General features: G+C 32.9%; 1 protein-coding gene across 1 annotated transcript; it reads left to right on the top strand.

Moving 5' to 3' along the window:
* The first annotated feature begins 8,099 nt into the window (after positions 1 to 8,099).
* Positions 8,100 to 12,421, top strand: LOC129873504 (uncharacterized). Its single transcript, XM_055948614.1, has 4 exons — positions 8,100 to 8,532; positions 8,993 to 9,836; positions 10,207 to 10,644; positions 12,048 to 12,421. The coding sequence occupies exons 2-4, from the start codon at positions 9,014 to 9,016 to the stop codon at positions 12,230 to 12,232; spliced, it is 1,446 nt and encodes a 481-aa protein (XP_055804589.1). The 5' UTR covers positions 8,100 to 8,532; positions 8,993 to 9,013; the 3' UTR covers positions 12,233 to 12,421.
* The last annotated feature ends 843 nt before the right edge of the window (positions 12,422 to 13,264 follow it).

The raw sequence follows: 13,264 nt of genomic DNA, 5'->3' as shown, positions 1-13,264 counted from the left end.
CATATGCAGGATGTTCACACAATTAATTGGTATCGGTTATTAATTAAAATTAAAATTAAATTGATTTAATCAATTTTTAAATTATTAAAATTAAATCAGTTCAAAAAATATGCATTCATCAGTTTGATTGTTATCGATTTTAATTTGATTTGTTTCAACTATTCGGTTATTAATCATTCACAAAAATAAAAATAAACGATTCATTCAAAAGAGAAAAAACAACCATTCATTCAAAACGAAATAAATTTTCTTCATGCCATTTTAGTTCTTATAATTCTTACATCAGAACTTCAACTATATTTAACCTTTTGTTTATATCGTTAGCTAATTCAATGTATCAAGCAACATAAGTTTACTCAATAATGCGTAAACTAAGGTGTCGTTTGACCACAAATATATTTGTGAAAAACTTGAAAAAAACTTGAGAACTAGTGTTTTGCCATATAACTTGTCATTAATTGACAAATATATTTGGCAAACATCCCAAGTTTTTAAAAAAATATAATTTGGGCCAAATTTTAGTATTTGGGAATTTTTAAAAAATTTAAAAATTACCCCAAATTTTTATATTTTATAAAAACACTCATCATTTATATTGGGACTAAATTTCAGTCCAAGTTTGTTGTACAAAATTTATACAGTTATATACATACTTTATACAATTTTTATCCAAGCTTGCTCTCTGAAGTCACTCCCAATTACAAGTAGTAATAGTAATTTTTCGTATACAAATCAATGGTATTTTCCTTTTGTTCTCTTCCTCTTTTTTCGAATTCATAGTAGTTGTGTTCGTTTTCATGTTTTCCATAGAACTTGCTCATTATAAAATGATAATAAAATCTTATCGGTATTTTTAATAAACTTTAGAACTTATGCGTATAAATCATATTTTTTATAGTCATATATTTCTCTCAAAATCTATAGTCAAGCGCATAGTGAAATTTGACCAAAAACTTCACTCAAAAATTACTTGTCAAAAATATTTGGGAATTTATGGTCAAACACTAGTTAATGATATTGTTGCACAAATTCAAAATGCATCATACCTTACGTTTTTTAAATTAGTGTGCTTTATTTTTTGCATAAAAAAATATTCATAAAAATAATATATTATGAATGTATAATTATAAAAATATATGTATATAATTATCGGTTTGGTTCAGTTATTTATTCAATTTTTTAAATAAAATCAAAATCAAACCAAATATTAACGATTTTTAAAAATGTAAAACCAAACCAAATAAAAATTAATTTATTTGATTGTATTGATTTGATTTTTCGATTTGGATCGATTTTTATCCAAACCGTAAAAACTCTTATACATATGTATATTGTTGAATAGACAACATATATACTTCTTTATTTTTTATTTAAATTCTGTGTCTCGTATATGTTTTAGGATTCGAATCATTTAAATTTGTGTCGGAAAATATGTTTTTTTGTCAAAGATGGCTCTATTCTTAAGATTCGAACTCAAAACCTCAAATTAGGAGGGTGAGGAAAACATAATTACCGGCGCAACATTTTGTGATAAACACCATACTTCTTTTTGAGCAAATGGGAACAATGGAGATCTGATCAAGTACCATACAGCTAGTCAGGCTATTTATTTGTGTTTCTAGACCACGAGTAATTAAGTGGCATGGGCGGGTACAATAAAATATTACGTACAGTATAATATTTGAGTACATACATATAAAAGTTAAATCTTTGAATCATGCAGATTGATGCAAAATGGTAACAATTATTAAATGTTAATTCATGATACATAGTCTCCCGCCACTATATATTCATGGTCTAATCGTTTCAACTTCTTATATTAATCTGGAGTTAATTACGAACAGAACACTGGAAAAAGTTTAAGTACAAATTAATACATGTTTTCTATGCTTAATTAGTGAATTAGAAAGGGAAAAAAATCATTTTTATTCTTCTCCACTTTGAAAACCGATGCCCTTTCCCACTTCTAAACAGGAGAAATAAGAGAAACTCAACTTAGAGCAGTGGCGAGGAAATGAGCACTGAAGAAATATGGTATAAAAACAATCTAATAATTGTTATAAAAGAAAATAACTTAGCAAATTAATTAAAGAGATATATATAGTGAGAGAAAGAGAGATTGAGAGAAAATAAAAGTATTGCGTGTGTTCTCGTATCTTCTTATTCTCATTTCATAAAATTTTGCCTATTATATAGGCACAAGAAGAAGAGGGCAATTTGCCCAAGTTGTCCAACTTGTAAAGTGGGTGGGTCCCACTTAAAAAAAGATATTCATTTCCTAACACCCTCCTTGGATGTTCACGTGTAAAAAAATATTATAAGAAACAATATACATAGTTATTTTGAACACTCATAGATGTTGTGCCTCGTTAAAACCTTACTAGAAAAAATTCAGTGGAAAAAAGCCTAGTGAAGAAAAAAATAATACACACATCTGGTAATATGCCTTAAGTGTTGTTTCATTAAAACCCTTGCTAGAAAAACCCAGTGGGACAAAACCTAGACTAAGGAAAAAAGAGTGCAGCGCGTATCATACTCCGCTTGATAAAGACATCATTTAACATCTCGAAGATAATGCATTTCAATCTTGTATCTCAATTTCTCAAAGATTGAAGTTGGCAATGCCTTGGTAAACATATCTGTTAAATTATTACTTGAACGAATTTGTTGAACATCTATTTCACCTTTCTTTTCAAGATCATGGATAAAGAAGAATTTTGGTGAAATATGTTTAGTTCTGTCTCCTTTGATATATCCTCCATTTAATTGAGATATACATGCAGCATTGTATTCATAAAATATTGTTGAAGCACCTTTTGTCAAAGAAAAGCCACATGTTTCTTGAATGTGTTTAGTTATTGATCTTAACCAAACACATTCTCAACTTGCTTAATGAATGGTTATTATCTCTACATGATTTGAAGAAGTGGCAACCATAGTTTGCTTTGTTGAACATCATTATATAGTTGTACCATCGTATATAAATAAGTAGTCCATCTGCGATCGACCTTTATGGGGATCAGATAAATATCCTGCATCTGCATAACCAAACAATTCTGACGTGGATTCATTTGAGTAAAACAATCTCATATCTGTGGTCCCTCGGAGGTATATGAATAGATGCTTAATTCCATTCCAGTGTCTTCTTGTTGGGGAAGAACTATATCTTGCTAACAAGTTTACTGAAAAAGCTATATCTGGTCTAAAATTGTTGGCAAGATACATTAATGCACCAATTGCACTAAGGTATGGTATTTCAACACCAACAAGTTCTTCATCATTTTCATGAGGTCGAAAATGATCTTTATTACTATCAAGAAATCTCACAACTATTGGGGTACTTAGTGGGTGTGTTTTATCCATGTAAAATCTCCTTAAAATATTTTTTGTATATGTTGATTGATAGACAAATATTTCATTTGCAAAATGTTCAATTTGTAGACCAAGACAAAATTTTGTCTTTCCGAGGTCTTTCATTTCAAATTTCTTTTTCAAACATTTTATTGCCTTTGAAAATTTTTCAGGAGTTCCGATAATATTCAAATTATCAACATATACTGTTATTATGACAAATTCAGATTCAGACTTTTTCATAAAGACACAAGGGCAAATTGGATCATTTTTATATAATTCTTTTAGCAAATATTCGCTAAGATGATTGTACCACATTCGCTGTGATTGTTTCAATCTATATAAAGATTTTTGCAGTTTTATTGAACAAGTTTCCCGAGAATCTTTATATATTTTAGACATTTTAAATCCTTCAATAATTTTCATAAAAATATCATTATCTAGAGAACCATATAAATAGGCTGTAACGACATCCATCAGATGCATGCCAATTTTTTCATAAACTGCCAGATTTATAAGATACATGAAAGTGATTGCATTCACCATAAGAGAATATATTTTCATATAATCAATGTCGGGTCTTTGCGAAAATCCTTGTGCCATAAGTCGTGCTTTATACCCTACTGATTTTATACCTTCAGGTGTTTGGACTATCGGTCTGAAAACTTTGTATTTTTCAAGTAAGCTAATTCAACTTAAATTGCATCTTTCCATTTTGGCCAATCATTCTTCTGTCTATATTCATTGACAGATTTTGGTTCAAGATCCCTATGTTGTTGCATTATTTTCATAGCAATATTATAAGAAAAACTATTATCGATAATTACATTATTTCGATTTCATATTTTTTCTGATGAGACATAATTTATCAAAATTTCTTTATCATTTTCAGGCGTCTTAACCTCTTTCAAGGTTTTATCAATTGTTATCTATCCTCGCTCTTCTTGAGCATGTTCCATCATATCATGATCATCTTTATTGTTTGCTTTTTTTTCCGAGGATTTTTATCTTTAGAACTGATCAGTCTACCACATTTTAAATGTGGTTTAGACTTATTTGCATTAATTAATTATCTTACTGGGACATCAACTCAAATTGGAGTATTAGCATCTGGGATATGAGTTTTAGTAACTCTTGATAGGTTAGTGAATGCATCTGGCATTTGATTTGCAATATTTTGCAAATGAATTATTTTTTGATATTTCAATTCACATTTATTTATACATGGATCTAAATGAGATAGTGATAATGCATTTCAATCTATTTCTCTTTTCAGTTGTTTATTTTCTCCCCTTAATGTTGGGTATACTGATTCATCAAAATAACAATCAACAAATCTTATGGTGAATAAATCTCTAGTCATATGTTCTAAATATTTTATGATAGAAGGAGATTCATACCCAACATATATCCCCAATCTTCTTTGGGGTCCCATTTTTGTGCGTTGTGGTGGAGTAATTGGAACATATACTACACATTCAAATATTCTAAGATGGAGACTTTATGATAACTTGTGGGTCTGATCCGCACAAGACTTGCAGCATGCAAAATAGCATGACCCCACAATGAAATGGGGAATTTTATTCTCATAAGCATTGGTCTAGCAATTAATTGGACACATTTAATCAATGATTCTGCTAGACTATTTTGAGTATGAACATAAGCAACCGGATGCTCAACTGTTATCCAAGTGGATAAACAATAATCATTAAATGTAAATATTTGAGATGTGAACTCACCAGTATTATCAAGACGAATTATTTTTATTGCATAATCTGAAAATTATGTTCTTAACTTAATTATTTGAGCAAGTAATCTCGCAAATATCATATTACGAGTTGATAATAAGCACATATGTGACCATCTTGTAGATGCATTTATTAAACCATATAATATTTGAATGGTCCACATGATGGGTGAATGGCCCCACATATATCATCATATATATGTTCCAGAAATGTTGGGGATCAATGCCCATTTTGATTACTGATGGTCTAGTAATCAATTTTTCTTGAGAACATGCAGCACAAGAAAAGTCTTTAAATTAAAGAATCTTTTATTTTTTCAAAGAGTGTCCATGTGAACTCTCAATTATTTTGCGCATCATATTAAAATCGGGATAGCTCAACCGGTCATGCCAAATAAAAAAATCATTTGAGTTAGTAAACATTTGATTTACTATGGCATGTGTTTCAACCATGCTAATACATGTAAAGTATAAGCCGAATGAAAAAGCGAATAACTTTTTAAGTATAAACTTTTTGCCCGACATCATTGTAGTATTATAAAGATATTCATTCTTTTCGTCATTTGTAGTCTCAATATGATAACAATTTTGACGAATATCTTTGAAACTTATTAAGTTTCTTTGAGACTTACTACAATATAATGCTTCATTAATTGTTAAATTTGTTCCTCCGACAAGTATAACTTTAGCATTTTTGGATCATTCAATTAATCTTGTACTATCAGATATTGTATTAACATTAGCTTCTTTCATAATCAAATAAGAGAAATATTTTTTATCTCTTAAAATAATGTGTGTTGTGGCACTGTCAATAAGACACATATTATCATAATTGATATCGGATCCAACTGATGACTGAGAATTTCCATATTCTTCATAAACAAAAAGATACATTATAAGAACGTGAACAACTAACAACATAAGAAACTTGTAAGAAATTGCACTGCCTTAAGAAATATTTTACGAAGGACAACATAATAAAAAAAATAACTATTTTTATCCCAGTTAGATGATCAATTTTTCAATCAATATTCATAAAATTTTCAGCTTTCAAATGAGTAATATTTGGTAGATCTTCGAAAGCATCATCTTTATAAGCAAGATTCGCTTCAATATCTTCATATTTATTTGAGGGAGTTGCTTCATTATCATCATTCTAAAAATTCAAGTATGCCTCTATATTATTATCTCTTCTTTTGAGAGAGGCTTGATAAAGTTTCACAAAATGATCGAGCGTACGACATTCACGTGCTCAATGACCCTTCATACCATACAAGTGGCAAATATTAGATTTACATGTGGAAAGATTATTTTGAGGAAATTTATTGTTCTCATGTTTATTTTCAACATGATGACGATAATTATTTCGTCCTCTACCACGTCCTCGCCCACGTCCACGACCATGGCCGCGGTCGCGATAATTATTTTGTCTCAATTCAGAATGATTATGTGTTGCTACAACATTCGCTTCAGGGAATGGACCAGACCTAGTAGGACAGACTTCATGATTTTTTATTAGTAAAATATTATTCTGCTCGTCCACAAGTAGGCATGTAATTAATTTACAATACTTCTTAAATCTTTTTTACGATATTGTTGTTGTAGCAACACATTTTAAGCGTAAAAAATGGAAAGAGTTTTCTCAAGTAAGTTATCATCAGTGATAGAATCTCCACATAATTTTAACATGAAACTTACCTTGTGGATAGCAGATTATACTCTTTCACAGTTTTAAAATCTTAAAATTGAAGATGTATTCAGTTATATCGGGCTTTTGGTAACACCATAAGTTTTAGGTGGTGATATCGATCCTTCAAATTAGTCCATAATTCAAGAGGGTCTTTCACAGTTAAATATTCAGTTTTTAATCTTTCATGAATATGATGACGGAGAAAAATTATGGTATTTGATTTACCTTGACTTGATGCTTTATTATCTTGTTTAATAGTATCACCAAGACATTTAGCGTCAAGGAGAATTTCAGCATCAAGGATTCATGATAAATAATTTTTTTCAAAAATATTAAGTGCCACAAACTCAAGTTTTGATAAATTTGACATGATAAAATTGAGATAGAAATTAATTTAGAAAGAATAAAGACAACTAAAAATAATTTTTTTCAGTAGATATACCTGATATAGGAGTTAATATATTTGAAAAAAATTAAAACTTCATATTGATAACGTGTTATAAAAAAAATAACTTAGCAAATTAATTAAAATAGATATATATAGTAAAAAAAAGAGAGATTGAAAGGAAATGAAAGTATTGGTTGTGTTCTCTCTATATATCTTCTGATTCTCATTTCATAAAATTTTGTTTATTATATAGGCACAAATAAAAAAGAAGGATAATTTGACCAAATTGTCAACTTGTCAAAACTATGCAATCTTGAGAAAAGAAAAAGGTAGAGCCGCCACTCCTTACAGGTGGCATTAGCTACGGTCCTATGTGGGCATGATTTTTGAGATTTCTAGCTCCTTCAATTGACCAAGAAGAAAAAGCAAAAACAATATCCTTGTGATTGGCAGAAATTCCTACAATTTAGGTGGAATATAGGGTCCTTCTAGCTTCCCCTTCAACTATCCAACCCATCAATTAAGAAACAAAATTCATTTTGGTTGGCCTTCACATGATTTGTCCCATTTTTGGTTAGAAACTAAAATAAAGGGATCTCTTAATGAAAAATGTCCCAATCGTTCTCAAAAGTCCAAAAGAAAAATAGTACTACAAAATTCTATAACTCAACGAACTTGGCCAAGTTAGCCAACTCAAAATACGTTTAAACTACTAATAGTACTTCAATCGAGAATAAGTCCTTCTTTTTTTTGTTCTAAATATTTTAATTTAATACCATTTCGAAGGTGAAAAGATACGTACTTTCCATTTATTTAATCTACTAATTGTCACACGTGTTAACTATGTATTAAAAAAAGAAGAAAGGGAGGTGACCTGTGGATGGTACGACAAAATAAAAGAATCTTGTTGCGTTAGTTTATAGAATAATAAAGTGGGATGTTGTGTTTGCATTTTGGCCTTTGATTGTGTGAGGGGAGGAGAAGCACCAGAAAGATATCGAGAAATAAGGACAGTGTAAAGAGATACAAGACAGGCAGGCGAAGGAAAAGACGCTACTTACTTAACAAACAGACAGAGAAAGAAGGAAGAAAGAAGCATTCCATGACCGCGAGGGTACCTCGGCTTTAGGGAACAGGCTCTCTGCCTTCTCCGAAAGGCCAGGGTCTCGGTCAGAGTCAGAGTTGGGGGAGAGAGAACAAGTCCTGTGCTCTGCATCAATGGTAACTTGTTCCACACTGAATCAAAATATCATGACCTTTGACAATCGCGATTCGCAATTTCTCAATCTCTCCCCCTACCTTCTGAGTCCCCTTCCCTTTCCTTAGGGTTTTCTTCTGCTTCTTTCCCATCTTCAGGTAACTTTCTCATCTCTATTGAATCATCTTTCTCTGTTGTTGTTATTACTTGTCTTTGTTGACACATTTGATTTCATCATTTTGGACCTATAATTACCAGTTAGATATTTGTTAACCTAGATGTGGATGAATGGATTTTAAAGTTGAGCAAACCTATATTGGTTTTAGCGGATAAGTAAAATTTAGGTGGATTAAGATGTAATCATGATTTTTTGGACTTGAAATTTCAAAAATTGTATTAATAAATACCAGCATTTCTAGGTTTTGTCGACTTGCCTTTGCAATTCCTTGGAATTTCTCTGCCTGGTTCTTTAGTATTAGAGTTTGGAACAAGTGCTTCCTTTCTTTTATGCTGCTTATTTTTTATCTTCAGGATCAGATTGACGTGCTTTTATGTATTCTTAATGGAAAACGAATTAATTGGTTATTGTGCAATGTTTCTTTCTGTTTTTTCTAATAGGTGTTGATGGTATAGTAAGCCATGCCGACATATACAGCAATAGCTATGGATAGATTAATAGAACCCGGGGGCTCGAAATCCATGACAACTTCCAAGAGCATTCATGAATCAAAGTTTGAGAGGAGGAACAACATTCCTAATTCAAGTTTTGATAGAAGCAAGAATGGTTCTAGTTCAAAACTAGAAAGGAAAATTATCCAGTCTAATGTAAAGATGGATGATACCAATGGTAAGTCCTCTGTAACAGGAGATAGGAAAGACCACTGGACTCAAATATCTCCTGCACTATACACAATTCCCAAGCCAACACCACTTCCAGATTCTCCTTCATACCCAGATTCTCCTTCGTCATTTCCTCCATCGCCCTACATAATCAATCACAAGCGCCGAGGTCCACGCCTTTCACAGAGTTTCACTGAAGATGATTTTGGCACTCAACATCAAGCTCTAAATGGAGAGAAGATAGATGAGAATTTAAGAGATACGGAGGAGGAGCTCCCCTGTACATTTGTTGATGACCCTTCCATTTCTAGGGAGACAGCTAATTGTGCGAAAGAGGATAATTTGTTATTCACTACTGATAACCTGGTGAAGGATGGTGAAGTGACTGACCTCTGTGATGGGGAGCTTTTTCACCAAGATTTGCATAATGGTTCAGCTGGGCAAAATGGTACAATGAAATCTGCTGCATTCAATTTGCGGAGAGGGGGTGAAGCTGATGATTTCTTTGACCCACAAGAATCTCTGAGTGTCAGGAGTTTTGGTGAGAGTGAGAGTAATGGTGGATTACAGCGCTGTTTAAGTTCCATGACCCCGATGGGAGAATTTTATGATGCTTGGGAAGGTAGTCACCTTTTCATAATTTGATAATTTTCATGGTTATTTCTTTTGATCTTACATTGAAATTGAACTTGAGGTGTCTATTTGTTCCTCTTCTAGTAATAGTTTGAATGTTCTCTTTGCTATTTTCTTCCTTTTCTTCTTCCTGGCTGTCACATTGGCTTCCTTTCTTTTCTCCCTGATGCATAGTTGTAGGCTTTACATTTTTCAGTCAACTGTGCAAATTTTGTTGTTCTATGTAATTACCTTGTTACCATTGAGTGCCTTTTCCTTTTTCTTGTGTCAAGTTATTGAGAATTGTATGTCATCATCGTGCTTACTGTAATACTAGTATAACATTATTTTTGGTTTTCTTATGTGCATCCTCTCTTCAGAACTATCTTCAGAGAATGGACCACAGATACCTACAAATGATTTTGAAAATGAGCTACGAGAAATAAGATTGAGCTTATTAACGGAAATTGAAAAGCGAAAGCAAGTAGAAGAAGTTCTAAATAATATGCAAACCCAGTGGCAGAGGATTCGTGAGCGATTATCTCTCGTGGGGTTGAACTTCCCTCCTAATCCTGCTGCTGGAGAGGAATTGGACAATGAACAGCCAGATGATCAGGGGGAAGATTTGTGTCAACAAGTCCACGTCATTCGGGTTGTATCAGAGTCCATTGGAAGGGGAACAGCAAAGGCTGAGATGGAGACAGAAATTGAGGCTCAAATTGAGTCAAAGAACTTTGACATAGCTCGACTATGGGACAGGTTGAATTATTACGAAGCTGTGAATCGAGAGATGTCACAGAGGAATCAGGAAGCTATAGGTGAGTTTATGTTCCATGCTACTACTTATAATTTGAAGCCAATGTGTTGTTGCACATTTAAAGTAGGCATTTGCCTATTCTCTCAGCATTGTTTTGGCAAATGCTTGGGGAGATCTTCATTTGTTGCTCATACTCTGTGTCGATCAATTTTTGACTTGTTGCATCCACAAAATAGATGAGGTATGCTGATAGGCAGCAACTAGGTAGTTATAGTTATAACAGGAATATTTGCCTCAAAATAAATAAATAATAGGAATATTGTTGAGGCTGGGATGGCAACTGCCTCCTCCCTTATCTGAGATTTGTGAAAGAATAAGAACTTTATATTGGCATCTTCTATTATAGAGGGAAAATATTCTTTTTAATTTGCAAATTCAGCTGTCAGCATTGAATCGGAGAAACAAGAGGGGCCGAAACAAACACAGTAATCTAATAAAGTAATTCTTTTCCACTACAAATGTGAAATCTAACTCCGGATTAGCCAGACATGGTGTTCTTCTGTTCCAACTGAACTAAGAGCTGTTTGACTTAGTTTATCTAAAACAGCCTATAAGCTGAAAGTAGCTTATAGGCCAAAAAAAATAAGTTGGGCTACCCTAACCCAACGTTAGATAAGCTAAGCCAAACATGCCTAATTATTTTTTTGAGCTAATTTTAAACACAAAATGGCTTTAAGTTGGTCAGTTAAACACTCAAAAAAGCTGAAAACAAAAATTATAAGGTGTTTTCAGCAACTTATAAGTCAATCCAAGCGGGCTCTAATTCATAAAGTCATCATTTATGGTTTTGTCTGAACTGCAAATATCTTCCCCGCTATCCACGCCAAATGTTTATGTTTCATCGTTAGTGCATCCAGACTAATGTCTTGGGCTATCTGTTATTCTACAACCAAACTTCAGTGTGAACTTTGTCACTCATAAATGCAGTTTTTTCTGTATTTTCTCTATAATTGTGTTGGTCAAAGTTTGACATTTAATTCTTAATCGTGTAAAGGAAAATACCATATGCAAGGCATATTGACTCCTTAATATCTGTCAAATTAGATTGTATGCATACAGGCATCCGATTTGCAGAACTGTATGAAAGACCATATTGAGGCTAGTTACTTCCTTGCTAACGTATAACTTACATCAGGAGTACATTTGATTCATAGGCCAATTTGTAGGTTAGTGTGTCATTGAAGACCTTACAGATGTAGTTATATTATCCTGAGTAACAACTGCTCAGGCTGCTTCTCAGATATCTAATTTTGGTACCCACAGTCCATCAGGGTAATGCTACGTAGTGATGCTTTTTTATTTTGCTGGGTTGCTTTGTCGTCGTTTGAGGAGGAGGATCTACCAGCAGATGCTGTTTGTTTCGTAGAAAATGACAGTTTCTCTGTCTTTGTTTGTATTGTGCAGAGACAGCACGGCGTCTTAGGCAAATAAGGAAGAGAAGGCAGAAGAAATGGATATGGGGTTCGATTGCTGCCACAATTACACTAGGCTCTGCTGTCTTAGCCTGGTCTTACTTTTCTACTGGAAGAGAATCATCTTCTTTGGATCAATCTCATAGTCTTGAGGGTGACTCTGCATCAGAACTATGAGTTCTCAATGAATAGGTTACGGTGTGCTTTTTATACAGGGAAATAAGGAAGCAGGAGATCAATCTTACTGTCTTGTGAATATCATAATATATTTTTGTCCGTTTTGATACAGAAAGCATATTTCTGCTATTGCACATGTACAGTTCCTCGAAAATAAATAAAGTATTTGCTCTGGGGTTGTTAGCACCACTACGAAATGGTTCATATAACTTTAAGTTGTTAGGCAAATTAACGTGGAAACTTGTTCTTAATGAACTTCGCAGGCTTTGAGAAGAAATTGTACTGTTCTTACCGATAGAACTCTTGATTAGATTTCAAAAAATAATCTGGTCAATCAGTGACCAGCCGAACTTTTCAATTGCCTAAATTCGAGGCCCAGCCATCACTTGTTGCAACATTATCGTGCTAGAAGGATGACTAATTAGAAAATGCAATACAATCTCAGCATGATACTGAACTAAACAGAATAGATTAAACTTGAAAACTGTGAACGTACTTATAGCGGAGACATGCAGATCAGATGGGGAATTTATTTACTTTGAAGTTGGCTTCTTTGGAGTGATATTAGGAGCCAGAGTTAGCTATGAAGATTACACTTCTTACTCAACTCCCCATCTCCCACAGTAACAGACGAGTAGGACGTTTAGTTTCCAATTTGGTTTCTTATGTCTGTTAATGGTTGGACCAAGATGGCCTAGCCCTATTTGCTTTAAACAGCCATATGGTTCACAAGCATATGCCTAACAACAAGTGAATTCAACGAGATTATCAGCAATGTTGGATGGAGGAGAAAAAGATTAATTAAGAGTACATATTTTGGTAGTCCGCGCAGCATAGGCCAAGAATTACTCTCTCTTCCTGTCACATTGAGTCCAGTGAATTAAGGACATTAAAAAATGATGCACTAGCATTACTTTCTTGTGGAGGTGTTAATTTTAGCACATGCTTGCTATCAGATATGTAAGGAAGCAAATACGTTTTTCTAGGGATGATGAAAAACTTAGATCTATGGGACCAAACTTTGTGCTATTA

The sequence above is a fragment of the Solanum dulcamara genome, chromosome 11 (genome assembly GCF_947179165.1).
Source record: "Solanum dulcamara chromosome 11, daSolDulc1.2, whole genome shotgun sequence".
NCBI lineage: Eukaryota > Viridiplantae > Streptophyta > Magnoliopsida > Solanales > Solanaceae > Solanum > Solanum dulcamara.
Note: the sequence above shows the minus strand (reverse complement) of the source record. Positions and strands in the feature narration are given on the sequence as shown.

Coding starts and splice junctions, on each gene's coding strand:
- LOC129873504 (XM_055948614.1), top strand. CDS start 9,014: ATGCCGACATATACAGCAATAGCTATGGATAGATTAATAGAACCCGGG. Junction 9,837..10,206: donor ATTTTATGATGCTTGGGAAG/GTAGTCACCTTT, acceptor TCCTCTCTTCAG/AACTATCTTCAGAGAATGGA. Junction 10,645..12,047: donor GAGGAATCAGGAAGCTATAG/GTGAGTTTATGT, acceptor TGTATTGTGCAG/AGACAGCACGGCGTCTTAGG.